The 24574-nt window shown below is 44.9% G+C and overlaps 1 protein-coding gene across 1 annotated transcript; it reads right to left on the bottom strand.

Moving 5' to 3' along the window:
- Window positions 1-823: 823 nt before the first annotated feature.
- LOC309568559 (uncharacterized protein) lies at window positions 824-13586 on the bottom strand. The gene is made up of 5 exons (XM_082274259.1): window positions 13521-13586; window positions 11074-11109; window positions 7774-7898; window positions 2981-3047; window positions 824-1036 (listed from the first exon to the last, which is right to left on the bottom strand). Exons 1-5 carry the CDS (start codon window positions 13527-13529, stop codon window positions 893-895), a joined length of 381 nt encoding a protein of 126 aa, XP_082130385.1. The 5' UTR covers window positions 13530-13586; the 3' UTR covers window positions 824-892.
- Between the last annotated feature and the right edge of the window lie 10988 nt (window positions 13587-24574).

Below are 24574 nucleotides of genomic sequence, written 5' to 3' on the forward strand. Positions count from 1 at the left end.
TGCCAATGATACCAACACATGCCAATGTCTGCACAGTTCAGTGGCACCAGACATTCTGCTGGGGTATCCCTCACCAGACATTCTACTGGGGTATCCCTCCTTTGGAACCTTTGTAAGAAAACAGCACTTGCATACTGCCAATTCCCTACACAACCCAATTTTGGGTGAAATTGGCTTTTAAAGGGTCAGCCCTCAAAGAACAGGCATGTTTGATGCTTGGGGAATTCATTTACCTGGCAATTACTTTTATGTATAGGGGCCTGCACACCTACAGTACTCATTATAATGGGGTTCCCACATCACTGTGCTGAGTTCCCAGGTCTGTACACCTACAGTGCCTAATATGAGGGGTTCCCACATCACTGTGTTGAGTTCCCGGGTTTGTACACATACTGTGTCCATGGTGATGGGCTTCCACCATCCCTGCACTAAGTTCCAAGGTCTGCACACCTACTCTGCTTATTATTAGGGGCTCCCGTAATCCCCAAAATTAGTCCCTGGGTCTGAATGCCTGCTATACCCATTATCAGGGTTCCCACCATCCTTGTGCTGAGTTCCCAGGCCTGTACACCTGCTGTGCCTATTATGATGGGTTCCCAGGCCTGTACACCTGCTGTGCCTATTATGATGGGTTCCCACTATCCCTGCCGGATTTACATATTTTATAATAAAGACAAAGTAACAAGGAGGAGCAGGAACACGCAAGGGCAGAGGGGAACACCATAACCTCCCAGGTGGACAGGAACCCATTTAGGAATTATGGAAGGGAGATCTTACCGCTGGATCATCCAAGGAGCCAGGAGAACCTTGACTGATCCAGCCACCTGGGTGAACTGACCCTTTAAAACAATTAAATCAACCAAATTTTTCTGAAAGCAATCCATTATACACTTCATGAAGGTCTCAGCTTGGCATATTCCACCTCAGGGTCACGCTCCCGTTCTTTGTCCTTTTTATTTAAGTTGGCAATGATAGCGTAATGGATTTCATCTTGGGAATCTTCATGGGCTCTCTCTAACGAGTCAATGTTCTCATACTAAAACAAGAAGTGGGGAATGCATATCAATTCTATGCACCTAAACCCAAATATTTCAGATACAATATTTTATAGAGAACATCCAAAAATGGTAATTTTGGCTAAGTAGTAGCATGAAAAATCTTTTATTGACCTAATGGCTGAAGAGGATCACTGCAGGACAACCTGTGCTGTGCATACCTGTACACCTGTGTTGTGCATACGTTTACACCTGTGCATACCTGTATGCCTGTGCTCTGCATACCTATATATATATATATATATATATATATATATATACTCTCTACATACCTGTATACCTGTGCTGTGTATGGCTGTTTATATGTGTTGTGATTACCTGTGTATACCTGTGCTGTGCATACCTGTATACCTTTGCTGTGTATACCTGTGCTGTTCATACCTTCATACCTGTATACCTATGCTCTGCATACCTGTATACCTTTGCTGTGTATACCTGTGCTGTTCCTACCTTCATACTTGTATACCTGTGCTGTGCATACCTGTATACCTTTGCTGTGTATACCTGTGCTGTTCATACCTTCATACCTGTATACATGTGCTCTGCATACCTGTATACCTTTGCTGTGTATACCTGTGCTGTGCATACCTTCATACCTGTATACCTGTGTTCTGCATACCTGTATACCTTTGCTGTGTATACCTGTGCTCTGCATACCTTCATACCTGTATACCTGTGCTCTGCATACCTGTATACCTTTGCTGTGTATACCTGTGCTCTGCATACCTTCATACCTATATACATGTGCTCTGCATACCTGTATACCTTTGCTGTGTATACCTGTGCTGTGAATACCAGTATACCTGTGCATATCTGTTTACCTGTGCTCTGCATACCGGTATATATGTGCTCGGTATACCTGTACACATGTGCTCTGCATACCTCTAGATATGTGCTCTTCATATCTGTACTCCTGTTATATGCATACCTGTATACCTTTGCTGTGTATACCTGTGTACCTGTGCTGTGAATACCTGTATACCTGTTCTGTTCATACCTGCATACATGTATACCTGTGCTCTGCATACCTGTATTCCTTTGATGTGTATACCTGTGCTGTGAATACCTGCATACCTATATATGTGTGCTGTTCATACTTGTATATATGTGCTCTGCGTACCTGTGCTGTGTATATCTGTATACCTGTGCTGTGCATACCTATACATCTGTGCTGTGCATACTTATATATATGTGCTCTGCATACGTGTTTACCTGTGCTGTGTATACCTTCATACCTGGCATTGCTGGAGGTTCCATATCAGCAAGATAACCAGCACTGCTTGAAAGCACAACACTCTCTATATGGAGGTGATACGTAGAAACGATAAGAAGGTAGGCCAGGAAAGGAAGATAAGTTGTTACCTTGATATAGACGGTGCCATGCTCTAAACACATTGGTGGTTATCTTGCTAATGACTGAAACTTCAGTAAATGTGGACTTATTATTTGGCATGCTGGTTTCTTTTGGTTATAGGTTTTTTTTTTTTTTGCATAAAATAAAAATCAGGTTTCCTGCCCTTTCAAGAAGGACTGTGTTGTGTGGCATTGCTGTGGCATGCTCAATAGGGTTTAGGTCTGGAGACATGCTTGGCCAGTCCATCACCTTTACCCTCAGCTTCTTTAGCAAGGCAGTGGTAGTCTTGGAGGTGTGTTTGGGGTCGTTATCCTGTTGGAATTTGTAAAAATATTTAAAAAAATTGTGAGGGGTGTACTCACTTTTGTGAGATACTATATGTATTTCATTGGTGTATTTAGCAGTTTGCCTGGAGCCCTTCTTTAGGGGCAGTTTAATTATTGACATTGTAATTATTAGACACATTTTTTCCATATGTTTGTACAGACTCATTATTGAGGACTAATAAGGAATGTCCAAATGTTCTCTTTCCATGGAAGAGGTGCAGATTTAATCATATGGGTAAACTCACCTCATGTACATTGGGCACTTTTTTGATAACGCTGTAAATTGTGGTGGTGTCATTATCTGCCGTGGCACTAAAAGAAGAAACAAGAAAAGTTATTTGAAAGAAAGTTTGGCTGCTCTGTTGCAAAAATGCGGCAAAAATAAACATGCGTTTTTGCCACATGTTTTGCCACGTTTCCAGTGCATTTTCTTGTTGCCTGACATCAGCATGCAACTGTGAACATGGATATGTGACTCAAAAAAAAACGCACAAAAATTGCAACCATGGGTGTGTTTTTTTTTTAATGCTTTTTCAATACATTAAAATTGTGAGCTGCATTTTTATGCCGTTTTAAACATGCAGCACTTTTAAAAACACAACTGACCCGCAATAGACTGGTGTGAAGAGTTCCATAGGTTTTAACGGTCATGCTTTTTTCTTCCGCTTTTTGTAACGCAAAAACAGCAGAAAAACTGATCTGTCTGAAAGCAGCCTTTCCTTGCAATGACAGCTTCTATGATATGCCGGGAGGACTGGCTCCTGGTCACCTGACTGGTGTGATAGCCTGTGATTGGCAATCACAGTGATCAGTCTCTTAATGGCCCACCTCTGTGTTTTTCTTTTCCTTTTAATTGGAGAAAAAGATACATTGTATGCATACAAGATACATTATACATACAGTATAATAATTGTATCTTTTTCTCCTTGATGGAGGAGAAAAATTTAAACAAAAAAGTCTGTGTTAGGCCTCTTTCACACGGTCCGCCTCCGTAGGCGGATCCGTGTTGCTCAGCAGGGATCGATCCGCGATCCCCGCTGAACCGGCGGATGACAGCTCCGTCTCCGCTTGCAGAGCGGAGAGGGAGGTGTCTCAGCCCCCGCTGCCCTCTATGGGGGAATCGGATGAGAGCGGACCGCCTGTCCGCTCTCATCCAATCCGATTACTGAACGGATGGAAAAATAGGGTTTCCATCCGTCCAGATTTCACGGACAGGATCAGATACGGATGGCAGCGGGTGTCACACCCGCTGCTCCATAGAGCTGCATGGAGGATCGGTTCAGATCCGCCTAAAAAACTGACAGGCGGATCTGATTGGATCGCCCGTGTGAAAGAGCCCTAAGAAAATAAGGAAAATATAGCTAGATCAGGGTTTGATCTAGGTCAGTGTCAGGGTTTGGGTCCATTCACACTAGCGTGACTTGTCAGGCGACTTGGTCGCCTGACAAGTCGCGGTCGGTTGCTCGCCATTGTGTAGTACAGGACCCGTTCTAATAGTAGCGACACAAGTCGCTCCGACTTAGAAAAAGGGTCCTGTACTACTTTGGGGCGACCTGGAGGCGACTTGCATTGACTTCAATTATATGAAGTCCGTGCAAGTCGCGCCAAGGTCGCGGTGCACGCTGTGCACCGCGACTTCACAGGTCGCCCCACAAAATCCTGTTGCGCCAGTCTGAATGGTGTGTAAGGGTCAAGGTTAGGGTCAAATGTCATGCTTACAAGTCAGGATCAGTGTATATTAGGTGGGTTTTAACCACTTGACCTCTGTAAGGTTTTACCCCCTTCATGACCAGGGAATTTTTGGCAATTCAGCGCTGCGCTGCTTTAACCAGGAAAATTACTTAGAACCCCCAAACATTATATATATATATATATATATATATATATATATATATATATATATATATTTTTTTTTAGCAGAGACCCTAGAGAATAAAATGGAGTTTGTTGCAATATTTTTTATCACACTATTTACGCAGCGGTCTGACATACGCAATTTTTTTGGGAAAAAATTCACTTTTTTTAATTAAAAAATAAGAAAACAGTAAAGTTAGCCCAATTTTTTTCTATAAATTGGGGGTTTGCTCGTGGCCAGTATTTCTATAGAGTGTGCCACATCCCTTAATTAGAATACACAGGAAAAGTTCCCCTGAGTGTGGGACTTTATAGGCACAAATTTGAAACCGATTCAACAATATATGCAAAAATAATAATATTTATTAAAGTGACAAAAGTATAAATATAAACAATAAAATCACAGGCAGTAAGCCCCCATTCACACTGGGGCGACGCTACTCGGAGGTCGCGGTGCGAGCAGCGCGCCGCTACCTCGGAGCGGCCGCCATGGACTTCGTAACATTGAAGTCTATGGCGGTCGCCTCCTGGTCGCCCCAAAGAAGCTCCGGACCCTTTTTCTGAGTCGGAGCGACTTGTGTCGCTCCTATCAGAACGGGTCCGCAGCTTCCCTATGGGAGGTGACCTGCGGCGACCTGTGAGGCGACCAGGTCGCCTCACAGGCCGCCCCAGTGTGAACGGGGGCTAAAAGGCAAGAATAGAACCAGAACCATGTAGATGACAGGAACCTGAGCCCAATATATTTCGGAAAATAACTTTTTCCTTCTTCAGGGGCGGTTCTCTTTTAGAAGTGCTATGGTTATTCTTGCAAAATATTGTATTGCCTGTTGAACACGTTAAAAGCAAGCTGGTTCACCGTATTTGTGGATCCGCATTGTTGTTATATATATCCCGAAGGTCGTATGCATGACCTATATGTTAGATTTAGCCGTATCGTAGGATCTAAATGAACCCCCGTGCCTCCAAACCACTGTGGCCACCTGAAGTCCCAAAAGGAGTGGACACCCAAGCACTAGCAATAGTGGGCCCACTGTACGGCAGAAAGGGAGAGGGATGCCACAAATGTCTACCAGCGCACTCTGGACTGCATACATGATGCAGTCCAGAGTGCGCTGGTAGACATTTGTGGCATCCCTCTCCCTTTCTGCCGTACAGTTGGCCCACTATTGCTAGTGCTTGGGTGTCCACTCCTTTGGGATTTGCCCCCTTAATGACCAGGCCCTATTTTGCAATTCAGCACTGCGTTACTTTAACGAACAATTGCGCGGTCGTGCGACGCTGTACCCAAATAAAATTGATGTCCTTTTTTTCCCCACAAACAGAGCTTTCTTTTAGTGGAATTTGATCACCTCTACAATTTTTATTTTTTGCGCTATAAACCAATTCTGAAAAAAAATAAAACAATATTTTTCACATTCTGCTATATGACATTTCCAAAAAAAAAAAAACTTTAAAAATCAAATTTTTTTATCCTTTTAGGCCAATTTGTTTTCTGCTACATTTTTTGGGTAAAATCGCAATAACCGTATTTTCATTGGTTTGCGCAAAAGTACGGGAAAGATTTATGTCATTTTTATTGTTTTTTTTTTTTACTAGTAATGGCGGCGATCTGCGATTTTTAGCGGCACTGCAACATTGCGGCGGACAGATCCGACCCCTAATTGACATTCTTGACACTTTTTGGGGGACCAGTGACATTACTACAGTAATCAGCGCTAAAAATATGCACTGTTACTGCAATAATGACAATGGCAGGGAAGGGGTTAACACTGTGGGTGATCAATGGGTTAAATGTGAGCCTAGGGGAGTGATTCTAACTGTATGGGGGCGTGGCTTGTGAAATGATCATAGAGACATGCGATCCTATATAGAAGGATCACAGGAGATCTTTGATTATTCCAGGGAGAAGAACGGTCGGCTGTGTTTACAACATCTGACCGTCCTTCTCTCTCAGCGGGGAGCGATCGCGGGTGCCAGGTGGCAATCGGAGCCGCCTTCCCCGCTGCATCGGATTCCCTGCTGCCGAGTGGGGGCGGGTGCGCGCTGCCGGCGGTGCGTGCTCGCCCCCTAGCTGCAAGCGCGCAGCCGACGTATACCTACATTGGTTTGCGCAGGAGGGGCTGCCTGCCGCAGTATGTGCGGTGGGCGGTCCTTAACCGGTTAAGTAGGATAAAAAATAAAAAAAAAGCAAAATGCGTACTATTGATTCTGGGCCCTACTACAGGTACAAACTTATAATAACATACACATACGTGGTATCACTGCGATCATCAGAAGCAGAAGAATTTATTTTGAGTCATTCTTTGGGGGTAGGTCATGGTAATAGCAAGAAATATACAAGAATATGTACTTTTTTTTTTTTTACTATTTTGTGCAGATTTTCCTTCAACAATCAAAACAATTTAGGAGATACTGTATTTTCTGGCGTATAAGACTACTTTTGAACCTCAAAAAAAATCTTCCAAAAATGGGGAGTCGTCTTATATGCCGAGTATAAAATCTCCAAGGTACCCTAAGTATAAGTATTACCGGTAGATGTAATCTCTCAAGACGCTGGCTGTGCGGGAATCCTGTACCGGTATACCGTATGTACCATAGCTCAGGCTACATACAGTGTACCGCGCTGAGCCAATCAGGGAGAGCGATGTATTCTATTATTGAATGCAAAGCCTGCTTGGATTGGCGGAGTAACTGCCAAGACTCTGCCAATCCGAGCAGGCGTTGCATTCAATAATAGAATACATCGCTCACTGTGATTGGCTCAGCGCGGTACACTGTATGTAGCCGAAGCTACGGTACATACGGTATACCGGTACAGGATTCCCACACAGCCAGCGTCTTGAGATTACATCTACCGGTAATACTTAGGGTACCTTGGAGATCTATGAGAAATCTGATGTTGTTCAATGGTGTTGCCTTGCTTCGGAAGAGGGGTAGTCTTATATGGCGAGTATAGCCCAAAACCTATGTTTTAACTTGAAAATTAGGTGGGTCGTCTTATACGCCCAGTCGTCTTATACGCCCAGTCGTCTTATACGCTCAGTCGTCTTATACGCCGGAAAATTCACCACCAAATGAAAGCCCCGTTTAGGAGTTAGGATTAGTTTTACCTTCCTCATGAAGGGATTATTAAAATAAATGTATGTTGGGAATCCTAGGAATTGTCACTACACATGCGACTGACCTGGAAAGGTTGATCTGTCTCTTGGAGGGAGCTGGAAAATTCACCCTGGAGTAATTCAGTTCATCGGTGGAGCTGTTGATGGATGGGTTTGGATGTCCATTGTTGGCAGCTGACTCATTGCGTGACTGTAAAATGCAATAAATATAAGGTGGTCATCTTTGGTTTAATCTTTGGTTTATTTGTCGTATGACCCAGGACCCTTTATCATGGTAGTGCTACCTCTGAGAAAATGAAGGGGGTGGTACTTGTTGGGAATGGGTGTGCTTTTTCCCATATATGGGAATGATTTGGTGGACTGGGGTGTGGTTTATGGGGGTGAAAGGGTGGGGCTTGAAGTTGTCCCAGTTTAGCCTTTTTAAAAAGTCTGATGTGCAACATTTAATTTAATTTCATAGTTACATAGTTAGGGCTCTTTCACACGGGCGATCCGATCAGATCCGCCTGTCAGTTTTTTAGGCGGATCTGATCGGATCCTCCATGCAGCTCTATGGGGCAGCGGGTGTCAGCGGAGACATCCGCTGCCATCCATATCCGATCCTGTCCGTGAAATCTGGACAGATGGAAACCCTATTTTTCCATCCGTTCAGGGATCGGATCGGATGAGAGCGGACAGGCGGTCCGCTCTCATCCGATCCCCCATAGAGAGCAGCGGGAGCTGTGACACCTCCCTCTCCGCACTGCAAGCAGAGACGGAGCTGTCATCCGCCGGCTCAGCGGGGATCGACGGATCGATCCCTGCTGAGCAGCACGGATCCGCCTACGGAGGCGGACCGTGTGAAAGAGCCCTTAGTCAGGTTGAAAAAAGTCCATCTGGCTCAACCAATAAAAAAACAATAAAAAAAAAAAACAGTAATGAAAACCCAACCATACAATCCCATATACACAATCCTATACCCGCTGTTGATCCAGAGGAAGGCGAAAAAACAAAGCATGATCCAATTTGCTACAGCAGGGGGGAAAAAATTCCTTCCTGATCCCCCGAGAGGCAATCAGATATTCCATGGATCAACTTTACCTATAAATATCAGTACCCATTTATATTATGTACACCTAGGAAAGAATCCAGGCCATTTTTAAAGCAATCTACTGAGCTGGCCAGAACCACCTCTGGATCAAAGATTGGATCCCATGAAGCCCCACATCAGTGCAGACCCACTGGTCTCACTCCGCCCCTCAGAGCTTAATCATGGTTTATCCCTGAGGGGCGGAGTGAAAGGTGTTGGGGGCGTGGCCTGGTGGGAGCCCAAGCTGAGATTGCCATTCATTCCAATACCGATGGATCTGCAATGATGTGTGACTTAATGGGATCCATCATTTCCTCAACAATTGTTTGGAGCCGAGAGAATCTCCTTCCCTGGCCTGCACTCAGTAGTGGATACAGGAATGCTTTCCCTTGTAGCCTGAGCGGCACACATTCTCCATTACCGGTTCATTTCAAAGATCTTTTTTTTTTTTTTTTTAATCTCTTTTTATTCAATTATACAAATCAACAAATCATACAAAAAAAAATTAGAAAACAATCACAATATCAAAATCCATTATTTTATAATAGAAGAAAAAAAGAAAAGAAAAATAGAAAGATCTTTTAGTATTTTGTAAGATACACAGTGCATGTGTGTGTGTGTACAGGGCCACTAATAAGGCAGTACAGCCAGCCTTCCTGTACTTCCCATCAGTTCAAAAAGGAGGCCCAGGCACCTCCCAAGCAGGATGACCGGCTGTACTGTCCTATTGCAGACAACGATCCTCTTTCATCTACCCCCTGCAGCACTTCCAGCTTCTCCTCTTCTCCCCCCGGCTGCACTGCGGGGGGATTGGTTCCAGCACATGCACCCCTTTCATCTGCTGTCCAGACCCCCGTGTGTGCTCCTTTCCCCTGAGAGCACACAGGGATGTTTCAGGATGGAAAATGGTAAAAGGAGCTAATAAATGTAATTTACGGATGCCTTCCTTTCCTGAATAAACACAGTGAGTGATCGGTACCAATCACTCCTGTGTCCGTTCATCACTGAAGAATAGTAAACTGTGACATACTGAAGCAGAGCATGATTCCCTCCCTTCAGAGACTGGGCCGCAGGGCAGGATTCCAACATAACGACCCCAAACACCTCCAAGAAGGCCACGACCTTGCTAAAGAAGCTGAGGGTAAAGGTGATGGACTGGCCAAGCATGTCTCCAGACCTAAACCCTATTGAGCATCTGTGGGGCGTCTTCAAACAGAAGGTGGAGGAGCACAAGGTCTCTAACATCCACCAGCTCCGTGATGTCGCCATGGAGGAGTGAAAGAGGACTCCAGTGGCAACCTGTGAAGCTCTGGTGAACTCCATGCCCAGGAGGGTTAAGGTAGTGCTGGAAAATAATGGTGGCCACACAAAATATTGTCACTTTGGGCCCAATTGTGACATTTTCACTTAGGGGTGTACTCACTTTTGTTGCCAGCGGTTTAGACATTAATGGCTGTGTGTTGAGTTATTTTGAGGGGACAGCAAATTTACACTGTTATACAAGCTGTACACTCACTACTTTACATTGTAGCAAAGTGTCATTTCTTCAGTGTTGTCACATGAAAAGATAGAATAAAATATTTACAAAAATATGTCAGGGGTGTACTCACTTTTGTGAGATACTGTGTATACAGTATATATAGATATTTGTAAATACACACACAGGGCTGCTGTTAGAAAGCCATATATTTATCAGTCTATTTCTCTACAGCCTCAGCTGCACAGATGAATGAATAGGAAGCGCTTTGAGGCTTCCTGCTCATTCACAAACTGAAACATAATAAACACAGTTTGCTATGCTTCAGTGATGAATGGACACAGGAGTGATTGGTACTGATCGCTCACTGTGTTTATTCAGGAAAAGAAGGGGCCCGTAAATGACATTTATTGGCCCCCTTCCCCCGTTTTCTATCCTGAAACATCCATATATATATATATATATATATATATATATATATATATATATACTGTATATATATATATATATATATATATACAGTAAATATACAGTATATGTCCACAGATTATTGCATGTTAGCTTGTATTCTACATTTACTGCACAGTGTTCAATGCTGAAGTAATGCCATCAGGCTCCTCTCACCAAGTGATCACTTAGACTGTACATTGTAAGTTTGCAGCAAAGCACAATGTGAGAAACTGTTGCAGCAGGGGCTGATCTGTGTCAGACGTTTCTGAACACAGGCAAGAACGACTCAGAACTGGGAATGACATATGTGGCGTGAGATATGTGCATTGCCTCTGAGCTGGCATCTCTGTCCTGGAAGTAAATACTTACTCTGGCTGATGGCTGAAAAATGATGGCTTCGTCCTTCTGCAGAGAAAAGCAAATGAAGGCATTGTTAGTGATGTGATCTCAGGTAATAAATACCTAGAAGTGTTACATTTACGTATTGGTAAGCATACTGCATATAACCTGAAATATGTATCTGATGATAGCTCCACAGTGCCACCTAATTTTACCTCCCTTAAATTTAAATAGGTAGTAAGGAACTCCCCTGATCCTCAATCTGACCCCGACACAGAATTTAAAGTCACATTTCAGCCATTCTATTGAGCGGAGTACGGCATCCCTCACAATGCTACTAGGTTTACTGCTCTAGCAGTCCCACTAGGGCCGGGAAAAGATGTGGCCAGGAGGTGACGGCTGCCCTGGGCACTGTGGTATCATGTTTAGGGGGTCACTACCAGGGGGCACCACAAGGAGGTTGGGGGTAGGGGATTTGTGTTGGGAGGGGAAAATTGGGGGGGCAGCAGGGGATAAGAATTGTTCTAGGAGGTGAGATTTGGGGAGGTGTGCTAGGAGTGGTGATTTGGGGGGATTTGTGTTGGGAGGAGGGCTTGTGCTAGAAAAGGTAGAGGGGAGGGGGATGAGGTTGGGGGGTAGGGGATTTGTGTTGGGAGGGGGAAATTGGGGGTGGCAGGGGATAAGAATTGTTCTAGGAGGTGAGATTTGGGGAGGTGTGCTAGGAGTGGTGATTTGAGGGGATTTGTGTTGGAAGGGGGAATTTGGGGGGGCAGCAGGGGATAAGAAATGTTCTAGGAGCTGACATTTGGGGAGGTGTGCTAGAAGTGGTAATTTGGGGGGATTTGTGTTGGGAGGGGGGCTTGTGCTAGAAAAGGTATTATGGTAGAAGGGAGGGGAGGGGGAAATGTGTTCGGAGGGGGAATTTGGGGGGGGGGGTAAGAAATGTTCTAGGAGGTGTCCTAGGAGGTGAGATTTGGGGAGGTGTGCTAGGAGTGGTGATTTGGGTGGATTTGTGTTGGGAGGGGGGCTTGTGCCAGAAAAGGTAATATGGTAGAAGGGAGGGGAGGGGGAATGTGTTGGGAGGGGGAATTTGGGGGGCAGCAGGGGATAAGAATTGTTCTAGGAGGTGAGATTGGGGAGGTGTGCTAGGAGTGGTGATTTGGGGGGATTTGTGTTGGGAGGGGGGTTCGTGCTAGAAAAGGTAATATGGTAGAGGGGAAGGGAGGAGGTTGGAGGCAGGGGATTTGTGTTGGGAGGGGGCATTTGGGGGGCAGCAGGGGATAAGAATTGTTCTACGAGGTGAGATTTGGGGAGATGTGCTAGGAGTGGTGATTTGGGGAGATTTGTGTTGGGAGGGGGGTTTGTGCTAGAAAAGGTAATATGGTAGAAGGGAGGGGAGGGGGAAATGTGTTCGGAGGGGGAATTTGGGGGGGGGGGGAATAAGAAATGTTCTAGGAGGTGTCCTAGGAGGTGAGATTTGGGGGGTGTGCTAGGAGTGGTGATTTTGGGGGATTTGTGTTGGGAGGGGGGGTTTGTGCTAGAAAAGGTAATATGGTAGAGGGGAAGGGAGGAGGTTGGAGGCAGAGGATTTGTGTTGGGAGGGGGAATTTGGGGGGTAGCAGGGGATAAGAATTGTTCTAGGAGCTGACATTTGGGAAGGTGTGCTAGGAGTGGTGATTTGAGGGGATTTGTGTTTGGAGGGGGGTTGTGCTAGAAAAGGTAATATGGTAGAAGGGAGGGGAGGGGGAATGTGTTGGGAGGGGGAGTTTGGGGGGCAGCAGGGGATAAGAATTGTTCTAGGAGATGAGATTTGGGGAGGTGTGCTAGGAGTGGTGATTTTGGGGGATTTGTGTTGGGAGGGGGGTTTGTGCTAGAAAAGGTAATATGGTAGAGGGGAGGAGGTTGGGGGTAGGGGATTTGTGTTGGGAGGAGGAATTTGGGGGGTGGCAGGGGATAAGAAATGTTCTAGGAGGTGTTCTAGGAGGTGACATTTGGGAGGATTGGGGGTATTTGTGCTAGGAGGGGGGATTATTGAGATTTTTTCCTGGGGGGGGGGGGTGGGATTTGGAGTGGGGGGAGGGGCGATTTGTGCTCAGAGGGGAAATTTGAGGGGTAGAGGATTTGTACTAGGAGGGGGGGAAATTCTTTGTGGGGGGGGATCGGGTTTGATTTGTGCTGGGGACATTATATGCTTAGAGGGGAAGGCATGCAGATTAGTGCCAGGGGAGGGGGGGGGGATTTTTGCTGACACTTAAGACTCATACAGCTTGGGTGGGGGGGCGGGTTTGCAATTTGGCATGTGTGCCCTGGGCTCTGGAACACCTTGTCCCGGCACTGAATCCACATCTTATTTATTTTTTTACAGGTACTGGTACTTTAGAAAATATATTTTTATTGCTTTTTTCTCCTAATATCTGCCAATAATGATCAATAGCAAAATATTGATCACTAGTACAGCATTTAATGATTTTTGTTACCTTCTTCATAACGAAAAATGAGGACTCGCTTTTGTCATCAACTGATCTTCTCAAAAATGCATTCCTGATGCTATGTATAAAAAAAAACAGAAAAATAAAACTAACAGAAAAAAATGATAAAAATACATTGTCAATGTGCTGTTATCATGTTATATTCTAATTGTATTCACACTTATGGATTGGCTTATATTTTGCCTCTCCTGGCTCCTCCCATCCCACTCATCAACACCATAATGACTTTTTTCTTTTAAATAAAATCTTTCCATTTTCATTGTACACCTTATTTTGAACCCAGTGACATCATCACTGGGTCTCTGTGCTTCTCTATGTGCATGGTCCTTCTATACATGATCGCATGTCTCTATGGTCATTTCAGAAGCCATGCCCCCCCCCCCCCCCAACAGTTAGGATTACTCCCCTAGGCTCACATTTAACCCATTGTTCACCCATAGGGTTAACCCCTTCCCTGCCAGTGTCATTATTACAGTAACAGGGCATATTTTTAGCACTGATTACTGTAGTAATGTCACTGGTCCCCTCAAAAGTGTCATAAATGTCAGTTAGGGGTCCGATCTGTCCACCGCAATGTCGCAGCCTCGCAAAAAAAATCGCAGATCGTCGCCATTACTAGTAAAAAAAAAAATAAATAAATAAAAATGACATAAATCTTTCCCGTAGTTAGTAGACACAAACCAATCAAAATACGCTTATTGCGATTTTTTTTTTTACCAAAAATATGTAGCAGAATTCAACTTGGCCTAATTTGTTAGAAAAAATTTAGATTTTTTATTTTTTTTCTGGGAATGTTATATAGCAGAATGTGAAAAATATATATATATATTTTTTCAGAATTGTCGCATTTTTTGTTTATAGCGCAAAAAATAAAAATCGCACGGTTGATCAAATACCACCAAAAGAAAGCTCTCTTTGTGGGAAAAAAAGGACGTCAATTTTATTTGGGTACAGCGTCGCACGACCGCGCAATTGTCCGTTAAAGTAACGCAGTGCCGAATCGCAAAATAGGGCCTGGTTATTAAGGGGGCAAATCCTTCCAGTCTTAAAGTGGGTAACAGCTTACCTTACTCTGAATCGAACAATCACAATGATAAGAATTAGGAGGACGATGAAGGTAGAGGCCGCGATGGATACAAACTTTCCTATAGAAGCCAGGCTGTCTGTAAGACAAAAGAACAGAACTCTGGCACTCTACTGAGAAGCATCGGATGACATAACAGAGGTACCTAAAGCCAAACATATTAGCATATTACCAAATCTTCTACCTGTCTAGAAAAAAACAAAAATTAAAAGCAAAAAAAAAAACACAAAAAAAAAGAGAAATAATTAAAAAAAAAAAGTATCTTGTACCCTAGCTTCAAGCCTCTTCCCGTAGCCTATAGTGAAGTCACTGGGCCTCACTGACACCCGGGGCCGGGACAAGGGGTGGGCAGGATGGGCACTGTGGTATCATGTGAGGTGAGGGGCACCACAAGGAAATCAGGGGGAGGGGATTTGTGTTGGGAGGGGGAATTTGGGGGGGGGGGGCAGCAGGGGATAAGAATTGTTCTAGGAGGGGAGATTTGGGGAGGAGTGCTAGGAGTGGTAATTTGTGTTGGGAGGGGGAACGAGGGAAGAGGATCTGTGCTAGGAGGAGATTTTTTTTTTTGGGGGGGGGGGATTTGTGCAAGCAGGGATGACTGGGGGTATTTGTGCTAGGAGGGTGAATTTGTGGGAGGATTTGATGAGCTGGGAGGGGGGGTTTGGAGTGGGAGGGGGAGGTTTTGTGCTCAGAGGGGACATTTGAGAGGTAGAGGATTTGTACTAGGAGGGGGCAATTTTTTTTCGAGACTTTGGATTTATGCTGGGAGCATATGGTGAATGAGAGGATTTGAGCTGGAGGGAGTTGGGGGGGGGGGGCAAAGATTCGTGCTAAGAAGGGGTTTTATCAGGAGGTGGGTTTTTATTGGGTGGAGGGGGATTTATGTTTAGGGGGTAAGCATACAGATTAGTGCTCAAATTTATTTTTTTTGGGGGGGGTGGATTTTTGCTGACACATAATGCTCAAACAACTTGGGGGGGGCGCAATTTGGTATATTCGCCCTGGGCTCTAGATTACCTTATCCCAGCACTGCTAACACCTCCTGGCAAACATGAGTAGCCCAATTCCTGCAAAACTGCATTCCTGTGCAGCACTGAGATCCATTCTCATTGGATTCTGGATTCTCAGTTTTTCCAGGACGGTTTGAATGGCTCACATGGCTTTAAAGCCCATTGGGACCTCTGCAAAGATTAGGCTCACCTCTCCTGACACCAGTCGCCTAATACAAATGCATTCTCAATATTTTCCACTAGAGGGCAGACAGTATAGCTGTTCACCGGGTTTTGTGGTTCTGACCCACTGAGCTGTGACCACAGCCTCCTTCCTCCCAGACCTCCAGCTAATTGCAGATCCCCTAACCTCCCACAGTACCTTCTAGCTCCTATAATGCCACCCAACCTCCCGTAGTGGCCCCCAGTGCCCTTCAACCTCCCACAGTGCCCTCCAGTCATCGCATTGCCCCTTAGCTTACTACAGAGCCTCCAGCTCCCCATAATGTGCCCAACAGCGTTACATAGTACCCCCTATCCCCCTCCATACCCTCTAGTCTCCCACATTGCCTCTGCAAAATCCTGAGTCTCCTGGGGAGACCCCCAACCCCCTCCTAGAACCCCTGTCAGGTTTTTATTGGTGTCTGTGTCCCCCCTCTCTCCTTTTCTTAAAGTGAAAGTAAAAGAAAATTCCAAATTGTGGTTTTCTCACCAAAACAGGAATAGAGGGGAAATCTTCTAATGGGGACACTAGTTCTGATGGCAACCAGGGATTCCCTCACTTTGGAGGGATTTCCTCTCCAGGGCCGCTGATGGAAGGGGAACCACCAGTCCTCCTGCAGGGGGCCCGGGCACACAGGGGGCCCCACTAGAACGGGGAATCGGCACAGTCGGGCGGATGGCAAATTACAGAATGATGCCCTGTGTGGCTCTCTGCAGCAGCTGAAAGGCAGTTTCTCCCTCCCCCCTCTGCCCGCTTTCAGCTGCTGCAGGGAGAGACACAGACACAGGGCATCTTTCCTGCTATTGGTTCTCCGACACTGATCCCCCTCCCTGTTCTGCCTGCTTCGGAGCCACCTACCCTCGTGTGCCCCCCTTTCACTGTGCCACCCCCCCTCCCTCCCTCCCGCAGAGCTGCAGGCTTCCCTGTCCTGTAAAAAAAATAACACATTGTAAAAAAAATAAAATAAATAAATAATAAAAAATAAATAAATAAAATAAACATTGAAATAAATCATTTAAAAAAAAATGCAAAATAAGGTAATTGTAAACATTTTTACCATTTAAAAAAAAAAAAAAATTATAATGTTTTTAAAAAAAAAAAAATTAAAATGGGCTAATTCAGACAGGTTCTCTGTTATGTTTGTGTGTCTTTTTAGTGAAAATATTGTTGTCTTTACATTTCCGGGGGGGGGGGGGGGATTTGGGGGCTGCCAGGTAGGCTGTACAGGGCCCCCGTGATTTCTTACAGCAACCCTGTTCCTCTCACTTTCTGTTGTGGCTATAGGACAGTAAATGAAGGGAATTCTCTCCAATTGGAAACACACGGCAAAAAACTAGGGTTAAAAACTAGGTTAAACACGGTTAAAAACTGGGGTTAATTTAATATAATATAATATATACATAATAATATAATATAATATAATAGATATATAATATATGATATAATACAATATAATATAATATTATATATATATATATATATATATATAATATAATAATATATTTAATATAATATACCATAACATAATACAATATAATACAATGAAATATATATATATATATATATATATAAATATATATATATATATATAAATATATATATAATATAATATAATAATATATTTAATATAATATACCATAACATAATACAATACAATATAATATAATATAATATAATATATATATATATATATATATATATATATATATATATATATATATATATATATATATAATATAATATAATATAATATAATATAATATAATATAATATAATATAATATAATGGCCTTAATATATCCAAAATGAAAAAAAAAAAGTTTGCCTCTAAGTGGATTTTAATTTTCGAAATACAGTTTTAACATTGAATTACAAATTAAAAATGTAATGCTAAATTTAATTTTAATTTTAGTGGACTTGGATAGGTCAGTCTGAGGTTTCAGTTTGTAAAGGTAAGCCATAAGGCAGACAGCTTCTGCTATGCTTTCTTGTTAGCTAACTCATAGCGCTTTGTGAATCCTTTACCTTTTAATAAATGTTAATTTTTAACTATGGCCAAAGGTTTGTGAACCTGACCATCACACACACACAACTAAATAAGCATTAGATCTTGAGAAATAAAATAGGGAAAAGCTCATCTACAGAGCTGACACTTACATGACACGTGTAGATAGACTACATTCGATCTCCTCTCACCAACATAATTTTTTGCTAAGCAAGAATACTCCCCGTCGTCTTTTATTTCCACATCTTTCAGATCAAAATATCCAGCATCCTTGTTCATAGAGACATTGTTTAGAAAAAAACCATAATAGATTTTAGCTGGGTTGCCACTGCTGGTGCACTTCAAGGTCACATCCATGTGTTCAGTTACGTGATCTCCGGGGAGGACAGTCAGGGTTACATTTTTCGGAGCATCTGCCAAAGAAGAAAGTTTATTTAGTCATTCATTTCTTCATCAAGATTTCTCACACCAATTTTATTTATACCAAAATCTGCGGCTGCACGTTTTTTTGGATGGGCAAGCTTAGGCTGGGTCAGAGACATGATATTGTTGTCTGGGTGGCAGAAATTAAAGCTAAGCAAATATGGTCTGAATACAGGATGCATGATGTGTATTCTTACTCGAATCTTGGAAAAATGTGGTGAGCAAATGTCCCAACCATTCACACAGCTGTCACATACTGTAACTGTCGTAATATGTGTGATATGTTTACTTTTGGCGCTTTTCCACTGCATGGAACCGAACGGTTCGGCACGCTTTTGCGCTTTTCCACTGCATGGTACCGCATGGTACGGTGTAGGAACAGTTCGGTAGGGCGGCGCTTTTCCACTACATGGAACCGAACGGTACGGCTCGCTTAAACAGTACCACCTCGGTTGTGGTTCCAAGAGGGCCGTACCGGTACCATATCCCACAATCCTTTGCATGCAGCCTTGACTGTTTGTCACTACTAGCCACTGATTGGTCAGAGAATCATTGTTATCCCACCCACTTACTACTTAATGGCACTTTTCCACTGCAAGTACTGGCTCGGCTCCACTCGGCCCTGCTTGGCTCGGTTTGATTTTTCCACTGCGTCTGTACACCTGCTGCACCCACTATGAGGGGTCCCCACCATCCCTGTGCTGAGTTCCTGGGTCCGTACACCTGCTGTACCCATTATGAGGGGTCCCCACCATCCCTGTGTTGAGTTCCTGGGTCTGTACACCAGCTGTGCCCAATATGAGGGGTCCCCACCACCCCTGTGCTGAGTTCCCAGGTCTGTAAATCTGCTGTACCCATTATGAGTTGGTTCCCACCATCCCTTTGCTTAGTTCCAAGGTCTGTACACCTGCTGTGCCCAATATGAGGGGTCCCCACCATCCCTGTGCTGAGTTCCTGGGTCTGTACACCTGCTGTGCCCAATATGAGAGGTCCCCACCATCCCTGTGCTGAGTTCCCAGGTCTGTACACCTGCTGTAGCCAATATGAGGGGTCCCCACCATCCCTGTGCTGAGTTCCCGGGTCTGTACACCTGCTGTACCCATTATGAGGGGTCCCCACCATCCCTGTGCTGAGTTCCCGGGTCTGTACACCTGCTGTACCCATTATGAGGGGTCCCCACCATCCCTGTGCTGAGTTCCCAGGTCTGTACACCTGCTGTGCCCAATATGAGGGGTCCCCACTATCCCTGTGCTGAGTTCCCAGGTCTGTACACCTGCTGTACCCATTATGAGTTGGTTCCCACCATCCCTTTGCTTAGTTCCCAGGTCTGTACACCTGCTTTGCCCAATATGAGGGGTCCCCACTATCCCTGTGCTGAGTTCCAAGGTTTTTACACCTGCTGTGCCCAATACGAGGGGTTCCACCATCCCTGTGCTGACTGTAAAGGGGATTATGGCAGGGAGATCCCACTATTGAAGCATCCAAATATATCAGGAGTCAGTGGCTGATTTATGAATGGCCAGACGGACCCTTAAAAATACAAGATTGTGACAATAATAAAAACAGGAGAAGGTATTTACATTGGACATCCATATGTTTCTTCGATGCTATGCCAGACCCGATGGCATTTAGGGCTTTACATGAGTATTGTCCAGTATGGTTCCATTCTAACTGCAGCTCCATAACATTCGAAATTGTGTGTTTGAGCAGAACTCCATCTTTGTACCACTCGTAGCTGCTGATTTCTGGCTTGCTGGTTTTTGATAAACATTTTAATGTGATCTTTACATTTTCTTTGACAGGTTTGCTTGGAATCTCAATGTCTACTCCTTTAGGAGGGTCTAGTACAAAAAAATAAAAAAAAAATCACACAAAATAATTTAATCTATTTAATGTATTTATTTAACATATAGATAAAGGTTAGATATACAACACATCCATTTACAGAGAATACAGAGAGACTTCACCTGCTTTTCTCTCCTGAAGGACAGAGCTAACCTTTTCAGTGCCGGGACAAGGCCTTCTAGAGCCCAGGGCAAGCATGCCAAACTGCAACCCCCCACCCCAAATATATGAGCATTATGTGTTAGCAACCCCCCCCCCCCCAAAAAAAAGAGCATTAATATTCATGTTTACCCATACCATAAGCATAAATTCCCCCTCCTCCCATGACAAATCTGCCCCCCCCTTGCTAAAAATCCCCACTTCCAGCACAAATCTCTGCCCACCCCATCCTCCCTTCAAGCTCAAATCCTCTCTTTCCCCAAATCTCCCAGCAAAGACCGCCCCCCCCCCAACAAATTTCCCCTTCTAGCAGAAATACCCTCCAATCATCCCTACTAGCACATCCCCACTATCCCGCCCCCCCCCCCAAAAAAAAAAAAATCCTCTTCTAGTAGAAATCCCTTCCCCTTCTACCATATCAGCTCTTCTAGCACAAATCCTCTTCCCCCCATCCTCCCCTCTCAACACAAATCTCCCCAATAGAAATCCCCCCCAACTTTCCCCTCCTAAAACAATTCCTACCCCCTGTTACCCCCCAAATCCCCTCACCCAACACAACCCCCCCCCCCAACAAATTTCCCCTTCTAGCACAAATACCCTCCAATCATCCCTACTAGCACATTTCCCCTATCCCGCCCCCCTCCCAAAAAAGAAAGAAAATCCTCTGCTAGTAGAAACCCTCTCCCCCCTCTACCATATAAGCTCTTCTAGCACAAATCCTCTTCCCCCATCCCCCCTCTCAACACAAATCCCCACAAAAGCACTCCCCCCAACTTTCCCTCCTAAAACAATTCTAACCCCCGTTGCCCCCCAAATTCCCTCACCCAACACAAATCCCCCCAGTCTCCTTGATTGATACCACAGTGCCGAGGGTAGCCATCCCTCCTGCCCACCCCTGATCTTTGTTTACCTTCTCACCTTGCTATTTGCTAAAAGGTTGCTATATGGCCACTTGATCACTGGGGGAGAGGAGATTGAGAAAATGCTTCCTTCTGCCTGCAGCTCAGGGCCTCATTTCATTTTAGCCTAGGTAAAGACTGGGGCACAAGAATTTATTTTCTTTCCCCAATTGGGTTAGAAGCTGAAGCAAGTCATACAGAGCAATTCTCATGTCATGAGATTGCAATTATCAAGCAATTGAGCTGCAAGTTTGAAAATAGCTTGCTAAGCTAATGCTAGACTTGCCAGGCAGGGGCGGCCCGTCCATTGGGAGCGCAGGGGCGCCGCCCCCCCTATCCATGCGTCCGGCCCCCTAATCAACATGCAGGGCGCCAGACGCAAGAATTCAAATGGGTTTTCTTTTTTTTTTTTGAAGCACGTAATTAGAGCCAGAGACTCTAATAGGCTTCAAAAAAGGGTGGGCTCAGAGCACAGAGCACTGCGCCCTGAGCACACCCAGTTGTTTGACAATAGCGAATGAATATTTGTCACACAGATTCTTCTCCTGGCTAATCAGGAAGTGGGTCCTGAGACCCGTTTCCTGATTGGCCAAAAGGAGAAGCCATGCCAATGGCCAAGGAGGAGGAGGGAGGAGACGCCGGGGACCGATGGCGAAGCCGCCACGCCGCTGCTGCTGCTGAATGCCGACTGCCCTCCACATGTCCAGGGTGAGAGGGTGAGTGAGCCGGCGACCGGGGGGGGGGGGTATAGTGTGCGGGCTGGCGAGGTCTGGGGGGGGGGGTATGGTTTGGTCCGTCTGGCGCCCTGTCTTTGATGGCAGTGAGAAGAATAGTGTCCCAAAATTGGTGTCAGTGGGAGGAATAGTGCCCCATAATTGGTGTCAGTGAGAAGAATAGTGCCCCATAATTGGTGTCAGTGGGAGGAATAGTGCCCCATAATTGGTGTCAGTGGGAGGAATAGTGCCCTGTCTTTGATGTCAGTGGAAGGAATAGTGTCCCAAAATTGGTGTCAGTGGGAGGAATAGTGCCCCATAATTGGTGTCAGTGGGAGGAATAGTGCCCCATAATTGGTGTCAGTGGGAGGAATAGTGCCCTGTCTTTGATGTCAGTGGGAGGAATAGTGTCCCAAAATTGGTGTCAGTGGGAGGAATAGTGCCCCATCATTGGTGTCAGTGGGAAGAATAGTGCCCCATCATTGGTGTCAGTGGGAGGAATAGTGCCCCATAATTGGTGTCAGTGGGAGGAATAGTGCCCCATAATTGGTGTCAGTGGGAGGAATAGTGCCCTGTCTTTGATGTCAGTGGGAGGAATAGTGCCCCATAATTGGTGTCAGTGGGAGGAATAGTGCCCATAATTGGTGTCAGTGGGAGGAATAGTGTCCCAAAATTGGTGTCAGTGGGAGGAATAGTGCCCCATAATTGGTGTCAGTGGGAAGAATAGTGCCCCATCATTGGTGTCAGTGGGAGGAATAGTGCCACATCATTGGTGTCAGTGGGAGGAATAGTGCCCCATCATTGGTGTCAGTGAGAAGAATAGTGCCCCATCATTGGTGTCAGTGGGAGGAATAGTGCCCCATAATTGGTGTCAGTGGAAGGAATAATGCCTTGTATCAGTGGAAGTATTTGAGACCCAAACACAGGATAAAAGCAAGTGAAGAGCCATATTTGGCCCATGGGGCCACAGTTTGGAGACCCCTATTCTGGATAAACATCTGATATACAGACTCTTCTTCTTTCTAATTTCTCCTGGGGTGGGCGCCCCTCAGAGGGGCATCATGTCACGCTCTCTTCATGAATACACTAAGAGCTGCTTTTTTTTATTTTGTTAACTAGCTTGTGGTCCAAATCATTAGAAAAGTGCTTTCAGTTGGGTTTAAAGGGGCTTTCTCTGGTATAACCATAACAGTTTATACATTGTTTGCTAATCACAGGCCGACCTTATTGCTGACTCATGGAAAGTAGATCCTATACTTACAATGAACGTCCACGTTAACCTCCGGTGACATAGTGCGTCCTACAGAATTTAAAGCTTCACAGGTATATTTCCCGGCATCTTCTGCCTTTATAGGTTGACTAACTTTTTTAATCTCCTTTCCGTTCTTCTTCCATATAATGTTGGTCACTTCTGGGTTGCTGCTGTTGACATCACATTGAAAGATGACCTTGTCTCCTTCAACAAATATCATCTTGTCTTCTTTAGAAAATGTTGTTTTATTTAGCTCTAGGACTACCCTTGGGTACCTGGGAGCATCTAAGGAAAGCACAAAAAAAAATCCATTATTCAAAGTATGGAAAAGTATGATCGTTTTTAGTCAATTGTATTCCATTTATTTTACAACTGACAGAAGGCACACTGGCCTGGCGAAAGTCAGAAATATCCACAGTGGAGGAGTAGGACAGTGGAGATGACAGCACACAACCTGCCATGAGCGTCCGCAGAACTTTTTTCAGGGGGGAGAATCATTTTAAGGTCATCCATGGTCTGTCCCTGTTCTCCCCCCTAGATCCCCCTTTAGAGAAGGCCAGGTCAGGGTCCCCCATAGATCCCCTTTAGAGCAGGGTCCCCATAGATCCCCCCTTTAGAGCAGGCCAGGGTCCCCCATAGATCCCCAATTAGAGCAGGCCAAGGTCCCCATAGATCCCTCTTTAGTCTTGCCTTTTCACCTATATTCCCCGTGCTACCAGGTTTTTCTGCACCACCAGGTACTCCAGGCTCTCTCTGCAAAGAATATATATATATATATATATATATTTATATTTAGCAAATATGACCCCTTTTATAGCAGGCCAGGATCCCCATAGATCCCCTTTAGAGCAGACCAGGGTCACCATAGATCCCCTTTAGAGCTGGAGAGCAGGGTCCCCATAGATCCCCCTTTGGAGAAGGCCAGGGTCCACTATAGATCCCCCTTTAGAGCAGAGTCCCCATAGATCCCCCTTTAGAGCAGGGTCCCCATAGATCCCCCTTTGGAGAAGGCCAGGGTCCACTATAGATCCCCCTTTTGAGCAGAGTCCCCATAGATCCCCCTTTAGAGCAGAGTCCCCATAGATCCCCCTTTAGAGCAGAGTCCTCATAGATCCCCCTTTAGAGCAGGGTCCCCATATATTCCCCTTTTGGAGCAGGCCAGGGAATTTCCAGGGAGGGCACTTGCCCCCCCTTGCGGACGCCCATGCAACCTGCAGTGAAGAACTACAGGGTAGAGAAGCCACAGTGGAGGAGTGGAACAGTGTAGACATAGCCTGCAGGAAGGAGCTAAGGAAAAGTAGGAACCTGAGTGCAGATGACAAATACAACCAGCAAAGAGATAAGGGAATAGAACATTTTAAATGCCAGCACATATACTACAGTTCAGAACCAGGAGGAGCCTGAAGAAGGAGGAGGGGCTACAGCAGAAGACAGCTTTGGAGAAATTTACT

Source organism: Pelophylax lessonae, assembly GCF_965119305.1.
Source record: "Pelophylax lessonae genome assembly, chromosome: 12".
Lineage (NCBI taxonomy): Eukaryota > Metazoa > Chordata > Amphibia > Anura > Ranidae > Pelophylax > Pelophylax lessonae.

Excerpts from the sequence above, each read along its gene's own strand:
- LOC309568559 (XM_082274259.1), bottom strand. Across the intron at positions 3,048-7,773 it reads AGACAGATCAACCTTTCCAG|TGCCACGGCAGATAATGACA; the intron begins GTCAGTCGCATG and ends TTCTTCTTTTAG. Across the intron at positions 1,037-2,980 it reads AAGTGCCCAATGTACATGAG|TATGAGAACATTGACTCGTT; the intron begins GTGAGTTTACCC and ends TTCTTGTTTTAG.